This window comes from Nicotiana sylvestris, chromosome 6 (assembly GCF_000393655.2).
Source record: "Nicotiana sylvestris chromosome 6, ASM39365v2, whole genome shotgun sequence".
Taxonomy (NCBI): Eukaryota; Viridiplantae; Streptophyta; class Magnoliopsida; order Solanales; family Solanaceae; genus Nicotiana; species Nicotiana sylvestris.
The window spans coordinates 935,250-950,543 of record NC_091062.1 but is presented as its reverse complement, the minus strand read 5'-3'; the positions used below and the strand labels follow the sequence as shown (position 1 = coordinate 950,543).

General features: G+C 34.9%; 2 protein-coding genes across 2 annotated transcripts; both read left to right on the top strand.

Annotated features, from left to right (window-relative positions):
• Positions 1–7,070: 7,070 nt before the first annotated feature.
• On the top strand, positions 7,071–9,254 carry LOC104212375 (gamma-glutamyl peptidase 5-like). Its single transcript, XM_070147675.1, has 4 exons — positions 7,071–7,388; positions 8,303–8,470; positions 8,786–8,974; positions 9,156–9,254. The coding sequence occupies exons 1-4, from the start codon at positions 7,071–7,073 to the stop codon at positions 9,252–9,254; spliced, it is 774 nt and encodes a 257-aa protein (XP_070003776.1).
• Positions 9,255–11,806: 2,552 nt separating this feature from the next.
• LOC104212376 (E3 ubiquitin ligase BIG BROTHER-related-like) lies at positions 11,807–13,683 on the top strand. Its single transcript, XM_009761604.2, has 7 exons — positions 11,807–11,935; positions 12,102–12,198; positions 12,611–12,657; positions 12,743–12,787; positions 12,910–13,031; positions 13,173–13,281; positions 13,365–13,683. Exons 1-7 carry the CDS (start codon positions 11,873–11,875, stop codon positions 13,419–13,421), a joined length of 540 nt encoding a protein of 179 aa, XP_009759906.1. The 5' UTR covers positions 11,807–11,872; the 3' UTR covers positions 13,422–13,683.
• Positions 13,684–15,294: the final 1,611 nt, after the last annotated feature.

The window sequence follows — 15,294 nt, the reverse complement described above, 5'->3', positions numbered from 1 at the left end:
AACGCCCTATAGGGTTGCCTACACACTGAATAGTGATGTCCTAAGAGCATGATAACTACGTTTGATATAGTAAAACAATGGGCAGATTTTAAAACGGACTCTTGAATTCCTATAGGCATGCTTTCTAATAGTAAATTAGAGCAGTATTTGAAAGAATTCATTTCAGGAAAAACAAACCATTGATTAGACCAACTTCGAAGTAAACTAATCATGAACTGGATTGACTTATTTAAACTAAACTAATTTTAAATTTATAGACAAAGTTTCTGATGTTGTTCCTTATGATCATGATATGTAGTTATTAAGAGACTTATAGGCATGATTTCTAATGGAAATAAAAGTAAACAACTATTGGAATAGAAACTTGAACTTGATCACATGCTTAAGTATGATATCTATTTGTGAAGTTGATTGTAAAACCTATAGGCATGATTTCTAGCATGGTGAGGCAAACATAACAAATATATGAAATCCAATAGGCATGGTTTCTAACATGGTAGGGCAGACATAGCAAATATGATATCCTATAGGCATGGTTTCTACCATACCCCACAAATATGTAACTACCCACCCCTTTTTTACTAATCACCCCAATATTAGTTTACAAATTATTACAAACCAGATGAATGAATTACATAGATAAAGAAAAGGAAGAAGTTACACTATAGGGAGCTTGAAGTAGGCCCAGGTGATTTCCCAAACCTCCAATAGCCTCAAATGCCAATTTCATAGACAATGTTATTGTCTAGGTGCTTCAAAGTTCCCTAAAGATCTCAAGGATCCGAGGCAGTGCTCGCACCTAGACTTTGTAACCAAATCGAGTAAGTGCAGTGTGCAAGGTCCAACCTCAGTGTGCCAGAGTTCATAGAGATCTCAAGAGGATCCCAAGGCAGTACACACATTGGAGGGGGCAGAACCTAGGGACTTAGGAGTAGAGTAAGAGTGCTTGACATAGTTTGAAAGGGTTTCAGTAGGAAAACAGTGTAAAAAGAGACTTAGTTGAAATAACTTTGTTAGCAAGAGAGTTGTTGGGTAAACAACTTTTGAAAATAGTGGTGTAATTAAACAAATAACAGTCAGTCAAACAAGTTCAACAATACTTAAATGACAGTCCTTCATACAGGGGAATGGGAATTGGGGACACATAGAGCGCATAGTATCAGGAGCATAGCAGTTCTTGTAGGGTTTGAGGGATTATGGGATAGCTATTGGTACTAATATAGTAGGAGTTTCAGAAACAATGATAGAATCAGCCATTTAAAATGATAGATCAGCTTGCATATCAAAACTGCATAACAAGTAGACAAGCATTCAAAGCAGGGTAGAGTCATGTTGAGACAGACTACTAGGGGAGGGGGTAGAACATGTTCTGAAAAGCCGTAAGAATGTTAGACTAGCATGCTAGATGAAGCAGTAATGTAAACATGTCAATTGCATGTTGAACAACAGAACCACAAATAGAAACAAATTAGAAACATGATAAACTGAAGTAGTAAAAGAAACATATTGGTTTTGAGACTTGAATTGAAATCAGAACATACCAGTATAGAGATGGTAAATACAAAGTGAGGAATAGGAAAGCACAATAGTTAGCCTTGGCTTGCGGCCGACTAACTCTGAATAATAGCAAGTAACCAAAGAGAGAGAGAGAGAGAGCAAAAAGTTTTGAGTGTGAGAGAGCTTTTGAACCAATGTGTTCATGTATCGTATTAGTGAAAGGGCATGGTATTTATAGTTTGAAAACAGGCAGAAAAATAAGTCAAGAATCAAAGTTCAGCAATAATTATGGAACCAAGTACTAATCAGAATCAAATCAAGGCAAGTACTCCTTTAATTAAGGAGTAATTAACCAACGGTAATGGGCAGAAAACGTTTTAAGGAAAGAATTCAAGTAAGGCATTAGGTACAAAATAGACAATTAGGGGTAAATACACGATGGTTCAATTAAGGAAACAATTAGTGAAGAATCAGCAAATAACACGGTTAACCCAACTAAGGTAAGAAAACTAAATAAAGTTGCAGAATATGGAAATAATCGAGAATCAGCATATAGCAAATCAATGAATCAAGGACTCGAAATTACTGATTTAAGGAGAATATCATAGGTTCCCATGAATAAGCAAATAAGCCAAGTTTAGATAGGAAGAATCAAAAGTCTAAAGAAAAGTTTTCAAATCAAGCCAAGAAACAGGGAATCCAGAATCAATCAAAGAGAGATTTATGAGTCAATGTTTTAGCATATAAATAGAGTAAGATAAGAATAACCAGACACAACAAACATGAAGGTTAAACAACACTGATAGAAAGAGGCAAGTCTTGAACAGTCAAGATGAACACAAGCACATATAGTTGATGTAAGTTAGGCTAAGAAATTCAGTAGAAACATATTCGAGACAAGATAGTCACGAAAACTCAAACAAGAACCGGTCAGTCATGTTGATACACAGAACCAAATGAAAGAAACCTTGAAAATTAGGGCATTCAACATAGATGAGTTGAAGATGTAGTAAAATCATAGAATCAGTTAAAATAATGCAAAAAATAGAAGTTTTACACAAAGAATCAATTAAACAAGGTTATTAAAATGAAGTTCCTAAAACCCTAGTTTTAGAAGGAGGTAAAAACACTTAAAATCAATGATTCTTGTAAAGAATCTCAGGGACAATGTAAAACATTAAAGGAACAAACTCAGATCATCTTATATCTGTACAGATCTAGGAGATATAGGAAGAAATTAGGGTTTTAAAAGAAACTCATATAGAGATGAAGGAACCTGTCTAGAATCCCAAGGATTGTAACAAATACAACATGATTTTGCTTGAAATCACACTGGAGTAACCAAGAACAGACAAGTGACGAACCCTAGATTCAAGTTGGCATGGCCATGGGCCCTTGAAGACCTTAGAGAAGGCAGGCATGGCATGAGAAAAGCAATTGGAGGCTTAGGAGACGATGAGAGGTCACCGGAGATGACCAGAGAAGAGAGGTCGGCAGTTGAAGGGATAGGGTTAGGTTGAGAGTGTACTGAGAGTAGAGAGGATTTTAGGGCGGCGATATATGGAAAATGATTAGGGTTGGGGGTGGTTTAGAATTAAAAAGGGCAAGAATTAATACGGGCCATTGATCTTTCAGATCAAAAACCATGATCTACTTGGTTCTAGGTCGTTAGGTGTGTTTAGAGTTTGGGTCGAGTGGTTTTTTATGAAATTGGGGTGGGTATTGGGTTTTAATTAGGTTAAAATTGAAATCCAATTTGGCTAAGTTTTAAATAGTCAATTTAACCCTATATAATTTATAATAAATAATATATGATTTTTAAAAAATAATTTCGTGTATTGAAATGATTTAAAATAGATATTTAACATTTTAAAAATATAGAAGATCATTGTATGCATATAAAACGTAATTGTACATTAATTAGGCTAATATTTCAATTATATGCAAATTAATTTTAAAAAATACAAATGCAATTATAAAAATACACTAAAAATAATTAAACACTATTTTGGCACAAATATTGGATTTATATGATTAAATTAACACAACAATAATTTAAAAGATAATTATTGAAAATTTTATAAGTGAAAAAGGAAGAAATAAATCAATTTAAAACCTTTTAAAATTATAGAAAAATTATAAAGACCTTGTGCATGCTCACATATGCCTATATATGCTATTTTGAAAGTATATATGCATATTAAAAATATATAGGAAAAAATTGAGTATCAATAAGGGCTCAGCCCAGAGTTCGAGCACCAGCACCAACGGCGGAGCCTCAGGTAGAGATTGATGAGGAGGCTTCGGCCCAAACTGTTCCAGAAGGGCCAGCTCAGATTCCAGAGGGGTTCATAGCTACCTCGGTACTTCAGGATGCTTTGGTCCGTCTAGTGGGCCTTATGGAGAGTGTTACTCAGGCCGGTATATTCCCTGTAGCACCAACCATCTCTCGGGATGGGGGAGGAGCACAAACTCCCGCTACTCACACTCCGGAGCAAATGGCTCTCCAGTTTCAAACTCCGGCAGCTCGTCCAGTTGGGACAGTTCCGCCAGGTGTTGTAGCACAGACCGGTTAGGGATCAACTATGTATTTTGAGGCTTTGTGGATATTGGATAGGTTTACCAAGCTTTTCGCCACTACCTATGGCAGTATATCTTCAGAATATCCCTAGGACTATTTAGACAGTTGTCACGGAACATGGGGATATTGGAGACCAATGGGGTCGAGTTTGCTGCCTTTCGTCTATCAGGTTCTCCCAAGAAATGGTGGATGGATTATTGTTTGGCCAGACCAGCTGGGTCACCAGCTCTCACTTGGGACTAGTCCTCTTAGCTATTTTTGGAGAAGTATCTTCCTATCACTCAGAGAGAGGACTATCGGAGGCAGTTCGAGCCTTCAGCAAGGTTGTATGATAGTCGTTCAGTACGAGACTAGATTTGTTGATTTGACCAGTCATGCTCTTCTTATACTTCCTACAGAGAGAGAGAGGGGTGAGGAGGTTTATTGAGGGACTTGCTCAGCCTATCAGATTGCAGATGGCTAAGGAGTCAGGGAGTGAGATTTCTTTCCAGGATGCAGCTAATGTGGCCAGACGAGTTGAGATGGTTATATGACAGGGGAGTGGTCAGGGGTCTGACAAGAGGCCGCTTCACTCCGGTGGATTCAGTTAGGCCTCATTTGGAGGCCGGGGTACTTTTGGTAGGGCCATCCTCCCAGGCCGTTTCATTCAGCACTTCAGATATCCTGTGGAGCTTTATAGGGTCGTGGTCTTTATGTACCTCCTTCAGGGCAGCTAGCTTATAGTGCACCGCCAGCTCCTATTAGAGCACCTCCTCTTCAGAGTTATTGTCACGGTCAGCCAGCTTGTGAGGGTCAACAGCAATATCAGGATGGATGTTTCGAGTGTAGTGAGTATGGGCATATCTGGAGGACTTGTTCGAGATTGGTAGGTGTTCAGCCACAGCAGTAGGGTTCTCGTACCATGATCCCGGCACCGCCTGCTCAACCAGCTAGAGATAGGGGTCAACCCGTTAGAGGTGGAGGTCAGGCCGTTAGAGGTGGAGGCCAGGCCTCTAGAGGTTGTGTCCAGCCAGTAGGAGGCCATCCCAGATATATGGTTTAGAGTGGTGGGGCTCAACCCGATGTTATGCTTTCCCAGCCAGGCCTGAGGCTGAGTCCTCCGATGCTGTTATCACAAGTACTGTTTCTATTTGCAATAGAGATGCTTCAGTTCTATTTGATCTAGGGTCTACATACTCCTATGTGTCTTCTTATTTTGCTTCATATTTGGTTGTGCCTCGTGATTCTTTGAGTGTTCTCGTATATGCATCCACATCGGTGAGGGATTCTATTGTGATCGTGTCTATCACTCGTGTGTGGTTACCATTGAGGGTCTTGAGACTAGCATAGATCTCCTACTTCTCGATATGGTTGATTTTGATGTCATTTTGGGGATGGATTGGTTGTCACCTTATCATGCTATATTGAATTGTCATGCCAAGACCGTGACCTTAGCATTGCTAGGTTTGCCTCGATTGGAGTGAAGAGGGACTCCTGGTCAACTACCAGTAGGGTTATCTTTTATATGAAGGCTCATCGTATGGTCGAGAAGGGGTGTTTGGCTTATTTGGCTTATGTTCGTGATTCTAATACGAAGATTCCTTCCATGGATTCTGTATCAGTTGTTCGGGAGTTCCCAGAGGTTTTTCCTACAGGCCTGCTAGGGATGCCACCCGACAGGGATATTGACTTTTGCATTGATTTGGCTCCAGGTACTCAAGCCATTTCTATCCCGCCATAACGTTTGGCCCCGCCAAAGTTGAAAGAATTTGGAAGGACCAGTTGCAAGATTTGCTTGAATTTGGAAGAATAATATATTAAGTTGTCTATATAGTATGATATAGTGTAGTATATCGAATATAGCTTAAATCTTTGTGAGGTAAAAAATGTCTATCTGCCCTAATCATGGAGGAATACAGAAATATAAATAATTTATATTCGTCGGCTATTTGTGGATACATCCATAATAAATTCTTACATGTTTTATTAAGTACTAAGTAGTCCATGTAAGTATAATTTTTTACAAACATGTCAATAGTCGTCATATTTCTTGATCTTTTCAACTTATATAGATATGCAAGCATTACATTAAGGAATGGATGAAATATTTAGGATCTACAAGAATACATACTGAGGATAAATTTTATGTACTAATTATCTCAGTACAATTTGGAATACGAACCTTCTTCTATTCGCTCATATATTTCAAAAAACTTAAATTTAATTAATTAATTTATGATTATACTCTGTACTGTATTTACTTAACTTTGGTTTAATTTGTATACTGAGAGTGATAAGTTTTTTCATTATAACTCTAATGTGATATGTGTCATGAAGGAGAATCAAACGCTTCTCAAGTCTTAATTTATGAGTACATAATTTTTCATTCAACAGAGAAAAAAAAAATATTAACCAAATATGGAAGATTTCTATTCTTCTTAAGGGAAAATGAAAAACTAATTATAATAATTATGTTTTCATCCCTTCAAAAAAAAAAATGGAAAAATTCAAACATGGTAAGAAAATAAGAGCAAACAAACACAATCTACCTATTATACGTAAAGAAAATTGTGGAAACAAAAAATGAAAAAAACCTACGTATATAAGTAAATAAAATTTTGGAAACAAACCAATGACTTTTTCATAAATTTATGTATATATACATTTTTTGTACATTTAGAGAAGGAAACATGCAAAGAATAATTTTGTGCCCTCAGTTTTCACATGTCTTTATAGTTTATAGGCTAAGTTCTTATTTAAATTTCTTAGGAAGAATATATATTATAATCAGTTTAATAAATAAAGTTAGTAAAACTCGCGGAAATTTCATATGACTAATATGGTAACAGAATTTTCTGTTTCCTTCTATACGTACATCATTCTTTAATTACTTACTCAAAACAAAGTCAAGAATCATTATTTTCTCTCCCTATTAATTACTTTCATTGAGTTCGGTCGAACCGTTTCAGCTATTGGATTCAGTCAAACCCGAACTCTATCTCCGCCCCTTAGGATGAAAGTCGAAGGAGAGAAGAAATATGCACTGTTATTAGCAGCTAAGGATTCTGATTATGTGGAAAAAGTATATGGAGGATATTACAATGTGTTTGTTGAAGCTTATGGAGAAGAAGGAGAGAAATGGGATTTGTTCAGAGTTGTTGATAATGAATTTCCAGACATGGCTGAACTCCATAATTATGAAGGTTTTGTAGTTAGTGGAAGTCCTTATGATGCTTATGGGAATGACAATTGGATTCTTAAGCTTTGTCTTCTCTTACAAACTTTATATTTCATGCAAAAGAAAGTTCTTGGCATCTGCTTTGGCCACCAGGTATATATTTATGTTGAGTTTAAGTTTTATACGCTGATCGATAGTGTAAAAGAATTATTACATTATTAGATTCTCAAAGAATAATTACAAGTAACATTGCATACATGTACATAATTACAAGTAACTTTGCGACAAGAGGGGTTGCTCTAATGGTAAGCAACCTCCACTTCCAACTAAGAGGTTGTAAGTTCGAGTCACCCCAAGAGCAAGGTGAGAGTTCTTCGAGGGAAGGATGCCGATGGTCTATTGAAAATAGTCTCTCTACCCTAGGGTAGGGGTAAGGTCTGCGTACACACTACCCTCCCCAGACCCTGTCTATCTACCCCAAGGTAGGGGTAAGGTCTGCGTACACACTACCCTCCCCAGACCCTGTCTATCTACCCCAAGGTAGGGGTAAGGTCTGCGTACACACTACCCTCTCAGTAGTGGCGGATCTACATTGGCATTTGTGGGTGCTTAAGCACCCATTACCTTTAATCATATATAGTAAATTTGCATAGGCAATTATAAAATTATGTAGATAAATATTGAGTGAGCACCCACAATTAAATTTCTTTTTTCTCTTTTTTTGAAATTTTTATCGATCAACACCCATAACTTTAAAATCTTGAATCCGCCACTACTCCCCAGACCCTACTAGAGAGATTATACTAGGTTGTTATTGTTATTGTTGTTGTAATATATAACTTAGAAAAAGATTTAAGTTATATACACATTGATATCGTAATTTTTTTTACACTATGAGTAAATTTCAAACTTGTGGTAGTAGGTTATAGTACGAGAAGTTACTAGCTAGTTAATATTTATCATAGAGATTTGTATATAATTACCTTGATTTAACAAGTTAATTAATCACCTATAGTGTATATATTTTGAAAACTAAGATATGGTTCAGTGTTTACATATACATACAGGTTTTGTGCAGAGCTTTGGGAGGAGATGTTAGGAAGGCTGATAGTGGTTGGGACATTGGAATAAGGGAAGTGAGTATTTTGAAGGAATCCCTAACGTATAATACATTTCTTGATGATTTGAATGAAACTCCATCTACACTTTCAATCATTGAGTGCCACCAAGATGAGGTATCTCTATATATTACTCTCTTCGTCCTAATTTATATAACAATCTTCGACTGAATAAGAAATTTATGATCATCTTCATATCAGTGAAAAAGTGTACTTTCTCCCTTTGTCTCAATTTATGTGATAATATTTGACTTATTATTAAATTTACGACTTTCTTCGTATCGTGAAAAATTATACTTTCTTTCTTTTGTCTCAGTTTATATGATAGTATTTAACTGAATACGAAATTTACGACCATCTTTGTATCAGTGAGAAATTGTAGTTGGAAAATATATATAATATATGACAATGTGGAGAAACAAAATTGGACAGGTATGGGAGGTGCCAAAGGAAGCTAAAGTGATGGCATGTTCAGACAAGACAAGAGTAGAAATGTTCACAATTGGAGATCATATTTTAGGCATTCAAGGCCATCCTGAATATACCAAAGATATTCTCAATAATCTCATTGATCGTCTCCTTTCCAATGGTTCAATAGAGATAAACTTACTATTATCAAGCGTATTATATACTCCCTGTGTTCTAATTTGTGTGATACAGTTTGAGTTTCGTAACCTAAATTTCTTTATTTTAGTGTCACATAAATTGAAACATGGAGAGTTATCTTTTTTCGCTATTTCATGGTTGATTTATTTCTTTGTACTTTTGTAATTATAATTTTGGGAATTTCACTTTGGTACAGAGAGGATTTGCAGAAGATGCTAGATCAGAGCTACATAAAGCAGAGCCAGATAGAAAAAGTTTGCAAAGGATTTGCAAGAGGTTTCTCAAAGGGAGATAGAATTAAGCATATAATATATCCCTTGCAAATATTAATATTTGCCTTCAATTTTGGCCCTTTTCCTCGTACCTATGCATTTTCTATTACTTTGATTTGATTAGAAACTTGATTGTTTAAAAAAAGATCTCATGTAGTGGAGCTTGTTATCTCTGGTGCATAAGGGCAGCTCGGTGCATTACGTTTCCGCTATACGCGGGGTCCGTAGAAAGGCCGGACATAAGGGTCTATAGCACACAACTTTATAATATTTCAGGTTACTATATATAGAAGACAATTTTTACGCTGTTAGAAATTAACCGCATCTTGTCATTTTGAGAAAATAGTGAACAATATCCTTTTTATTAAATAGAATGTCTCATGTTTAAATCTTAACGGAGGCAAAATTATTAAATATTTTCTTTTTATCTGTCCAAGTATTGTGGATAGAATTATTCGATACTTATACTTTTACTGGTATAATGTGACATATATATACCCCGTAAATTTAACAGAAGTACGATGAAAGAAAATGAAAGAAGAAATTAGGGTTTTGTGTGTTGGCGAGAAAGAGGAAAAAAAGATCCAAAACTATACAAAAAATTCGGGCTCCTTCCGGAACCAAGAACCCGAACCGTCTACCTCTAAAGCATTAGATGAATTAGATAAATAGAGAAAAATATGTATTTTTAGCCGTTCTAAAAATTATTGCCGATAAAATGTAATGTATATATATATTTTTTTTATATATATATATTATATGCAAAATACTATTAACTGAGCAGTCAATTTTGTATTTTGCCCTCGTAAATAGAAATATGTGATCTGAGACCAATACAGACAAATGAAAAACGGAACTGGCTCAATGTTACGGTCCAACACATCCTATACCACAAGAATGTACGTCTCTTTTGTTCTAGATTAAATATTATTATATTTGAGTTGATATACTTAAAAAGATGAGATCATAAATATATTGTTTATACAGAAACTGTGATAACTAGAGCAGCACCTTTGATTTTCATTTGGCATGGTAGTGCCAAGATAGAATTGTATTCTTATTTGTATTTACTTGAAATGAAGAAATAGTAAGCTTGTCTACTAGTTATAGAGTAACTTTTTGATTTTTTAGAACGAAAAGGTCTAATTATGCCACTCAACTAACATAAATGGCCTATCTATGTCATCCGTTAATGCATGCCACTAACGTTATATTTTTGGCCTATTTATGCCACTAACGTTATACTTTTGGCCTATTTATGCCATTGTCGACTAACAGTTCCATTTTCTGATTTTTAAATAATAAGAATTAATTTTCGACCCCACCTTTGCCACGTGTCTTTATATTACTGGTTTTTCTTTATTTGACTGTACATTTCTTTTAACCCTGATTATGTATAATTAACCATGCCCAACCCGATAAAATTCAACCATCTTTTAACCCAACCCCTAATTCTTTGTCACGATCCGATAAGATCAGTGTTCAGTGATTTGTATTTATTTGAAATCGATGTTGTGTTTATTTCAATTCAGTTTGTAAAAATCTAAATCTTAGAAGCTCATGATTTGTACTACCGGTCCATGGGAAAAGTATTAAGGTTCAGTTATTTTTTCATTTATTTGTCTAAAAAAAAATCTCATTAAATTGGATAGTTGTTAATTGGCTTACCTAGCGGGTTGGGTTAGGTATCATCACGACTAGTTGGATTATGGGCCGTGACAAAGAATTAGTGGTTGGGTTAAAACATGGTTGGATTTTATCGGTTTGGGCATGATTAATTATACATAATCAGGGTTAAAAGAAATGTAGGGTCAAGTAAAGAAAAATCAATAATATAAAGGCATATGGCAAAGGTGGGGTTGAAAAATTTATTTTTATTATTTAAAAACCAAAAAATGGAACTGTTAGTAGACAATGGCATAAATAGACCAAAAGTATAACGTTAGTGGCATGAATAAGGCGACCTTTTAACGGATGGCATAGATAGGCCATTTATGTTAGTTGAGTGACATTTTTAGACCTTTTCCGTTTTCAGAATGATATTACATACCTATTTATGGTAAAATATGAAATTGAGTCAAATGAAATCTTTATCTTACAATTGTGCTACCATTCTCAAATTCTGACTCTGCACCATCCAATAATCAAATACAGTTAAATCACTTTACAACAGTTCAGTTCGTTTCGATATTTTTTAGCCGCTATTGTAAAGTGTTGTTATATAACACATATATTATAATATAATCTAAAATTTTGTTCCAAAGAAAACTTGACCGTTACAGTATAGTATTGTATTATAGATGATGATTGTTATAGAAAGGCTTAACCTTACCAAAAAGATTATTAGATGCTATGAATTTGTTGTTACTCCCACCGATAATATGAAGTAGCACACAGACAAACTTGAGAACAAGAAGAAAGAACAATATTGGAATCTTGGAAATTGAATGGAAATGCTTTTGGATTTCTTTGCTTTGCGTGAAAGTTTCTTAAGACTTAAGTTAACCAACAAATTCCTTCATCTCTGCCTTCGTTCTTTCTCATTATAACACCCCATTCAAGCCATTATTTTGGCCATTCATCAATTGCATAAATCACAATAACAACAACAATAATAAATCCAGTGGATTTAATAAAAATTATGGCTGATGAAGAACAGAGAAAACCAACGACACGAAGAACACCTCTTAGCCAAATAGATGAGGTACTTTCTTTTATATTTTGTTGAAAATTTCTTGTTGGCATGATTTTGTTCTCTCTTTCTTTAATTTTCTTTTCTTAAATACCTTCTTTTTTTTAATTTTTTTTTTTGTGGGGATTCTAATTGTTTGATAATATTAATTTGCATGGCTATGCATGTGTATATTCAGGATAGAGTTTGTATTATGTTATCGATGATTGAAAGTGAAAGTGAAGACGAGGAAATCACTGCCTCTGATGAAGAATTTTTAGAAAGTGAGATTCAAGGTAATTTACGTACTTATTTCATTTGGAGAAATGATTCAAGAAATGGCATATAACTCAGCTATGTACTTTGTTTCATTTGCTCGTTTTCACGTGAACATAAAAAGTTTTTATTTGTTGTCGTTGAAAATTGGCACAATAAAAACTTTTGAAGGCAAAAGAATAGGCTAAAAACATACAAATAACAAAAGTTTATCAAAATTCAGATGACAGATGAAAAGTCAAAACACTAATATCTTAAAACATAAAAAACTCAAAGTATAAGTCGAAGAAGCACCAGGGATAAAAGTCAAAACTATCTACAAAATCACAGTTTTTGATGATTCAAAATTTCAATCTAATCTTATATATTCCAGTTTCTATACCATAAATATTTATAGTTCTTTGTTTTCCTTTGGTTATTTTCTGTTTGCAGATTTCGAATTAGAGTTTTACGACGAAGAGTACGATGATGACAACGAGGTGTCTCTCTAGCACACACTAAAATTCATATATTTAATTTATATATATATATATTTAAAGCATAGTGAATTTTCTCCTTTTGTAGGATATGGAAGAAGATGATATTGATCCAGATGAATTATCCTACGAGGTATAAAAAATGGAGTACTCGTTATTTATTTATGTATAGCTCAAGAAATACATGACATTTACTAAAAAGTATATATATATATATATATATATATATATATATATATATATATATTGTTACAGGAATTAATTGCTTTAGGAGAATTTGTTGGAGTAGAGAACAGAGGATTATCTGAAGCAGAAATCAGCAAACACTTGCATTCATCTACATTTCAATCTAACAGTTCCAAGACCCTTATTGATCGGTAAGTACGCGAAAATCAGCCACTCATTTGAAGATATGAACTCATGACACCGTGGTTTACATTGTGACATCTTGACCGTTTGATCGCTCTCTTTAGAACAAATTATAACAACTTGAAAATGTGGATTTTTTGGACGAATAGATGTGTGGTGTGTCAACTGGAATACGAAGAAGGAGAGAATCTAGTGGCACTTCCATGTGATCATCCTTACCATTCAGATTGTATACAAAAATGGCTTCAGATAAAGAAGGTAATATAATTTGCTAATTGCTCTCATTTATTCTTCTTGCCTATATATCTAATTGATGTTAATTATTTTATTTTTCTTTGCAGATTTGCCCTATATGTAGTGATGAGGTCTCGTCCACTGATGTACCCACGAATGTATAGCTCTATGTCACTTGTTAGGGCGGAGCTAGGGTTAATGTTACGGGTTCGGTTGAACTCAGTAACTTTGGTCTAAATTCTGTATTTGTTGTAAGAAATTTATTGAATATGTACAAAATATTAATTTAGAATACATTAACTTAAAAGGACTAGAATCCCCGTAAGATTGGCTCTGCCGCTTTCTCTTGTATAAAATCAAAATTCTTGTACTTAAATCAGTCAAGATTCATTGATATTGCTATGGGAAATTGGGAACTGGATTAAACGCGCGACTTTCTCAACATCTATTTTACTAATTACAGAAATTCTATTTGAATTGAGGGATGTGACCTTCATGTTCTTTCTAGAACCCACAGCATGAACATTAAAAATATATAAGCAGTAGCATGAACTTTAGCGACACATTAAAAATATGAACATTTTATGAATACTATTCCTTTTAATATATATATAAAAGAATAACAATTTTTATCCACATTCACAGCAGAATTGGCTGGGCCATTGTTAATAGTGAATGGTTAATCAAGCTGGCACACTTAGAAGCAGTAGCCATGGACCCTTTATTCTCTGATCATATGCCATTGGCTATTGAAATTGAGCGACCCACGGGAAGAGGTACTAGACCCTTCAGATTTTTCAATCACTTAGCCCAACATCAAGATTTCCTAGACCTAGTTGCACAATGCTGGAATACATCAAATAACAAGATTGGAATGCAAGGTATATGGTTAAAGCTCCAACAGGTTAAGCAAGCAATGAAAGGGCTTAATACCAAAGAATTTCCCAAGGTTGATGAAAAGGTAAAGCAAGTTAGGCAACAATTGATGGACCTTCAAACAGAAATGAGAGATCCTATGCATCACCACTCTCTTTTTGAACAAGAAAGAGAGTTGAAACTGCGACTAAAGAAGTGGATATTAGTAGAGGAGAGCATACTCAAGCAAAAGTCTAGAGTCCAATGGCTCAAACTTGGGATGCCAACAATGCTTACTTCTTTGCAAGCATGAAGAACAAAATAATACAGAACAAGATAAGGAGATTAAAAACTGCTGAGGGGCACACTACTACAAATCACAAAGATATTGAGGTAGAAGTCACTCAGTTTTACCACAGGTTAATGTTTAGGATTTAAAGACACCTCTCATTTGCCTTCTCATCTGTTTAAGACATTTGTATCTTCTCTCTTTAGTATTATTTCACTTGTATTTTTGGAGTGAAATAAAATATTGGTTGTGTCCGAGGAGTAGGCAAAATTAGCCGAACCTCGTAAATTCTGGTGTTCCCTTTATTGTTGCTTTATTGTCTTATTTATTATTTGGTGGCTGTCATAATTTTTGGTATAGTAGTTGTGACTTATTCACACTATATACATTTGGCTTCCGCAACAATTGGTATCAGAGCCAAGGTACTGTCTTAGTATGCTCTGTGGTTGCAGCATAGTCTGATCTTCCACATCAGAAAAGATTTATCTTGGTAACTGTGTCAAGATTCTGTCTTAGTATGCTCTGTGGTTGCAGCTTAGTCTGATCTTCCACACCAGAAAGGAAATAATCTTGATTTGTGTCGTCAGCTATTAAATAATATTTGTGTCAAAGATGGGAGACAATAAACAAGAAGAATCTACATCAAGTGTCAACAATACGTCATCATTGGCATCTTCGCTTATGACAAGAATTGTGTCAAATGCGAAATTTGCGGTAGAAATATTTGACGGGTCCGGACATTTTGGGATGTGGCAAGGCGAGGTTCTAGATATCCTTTTTCAACAAGGGCTAGATCTTTCTATTGAAGAAAAGAGACCAGATGCTATTGGAGAAGAAGATTGGAGAATTATCAATCGTGTTGCTTGTGGTACCATTCGATTCTACCTTGCTAG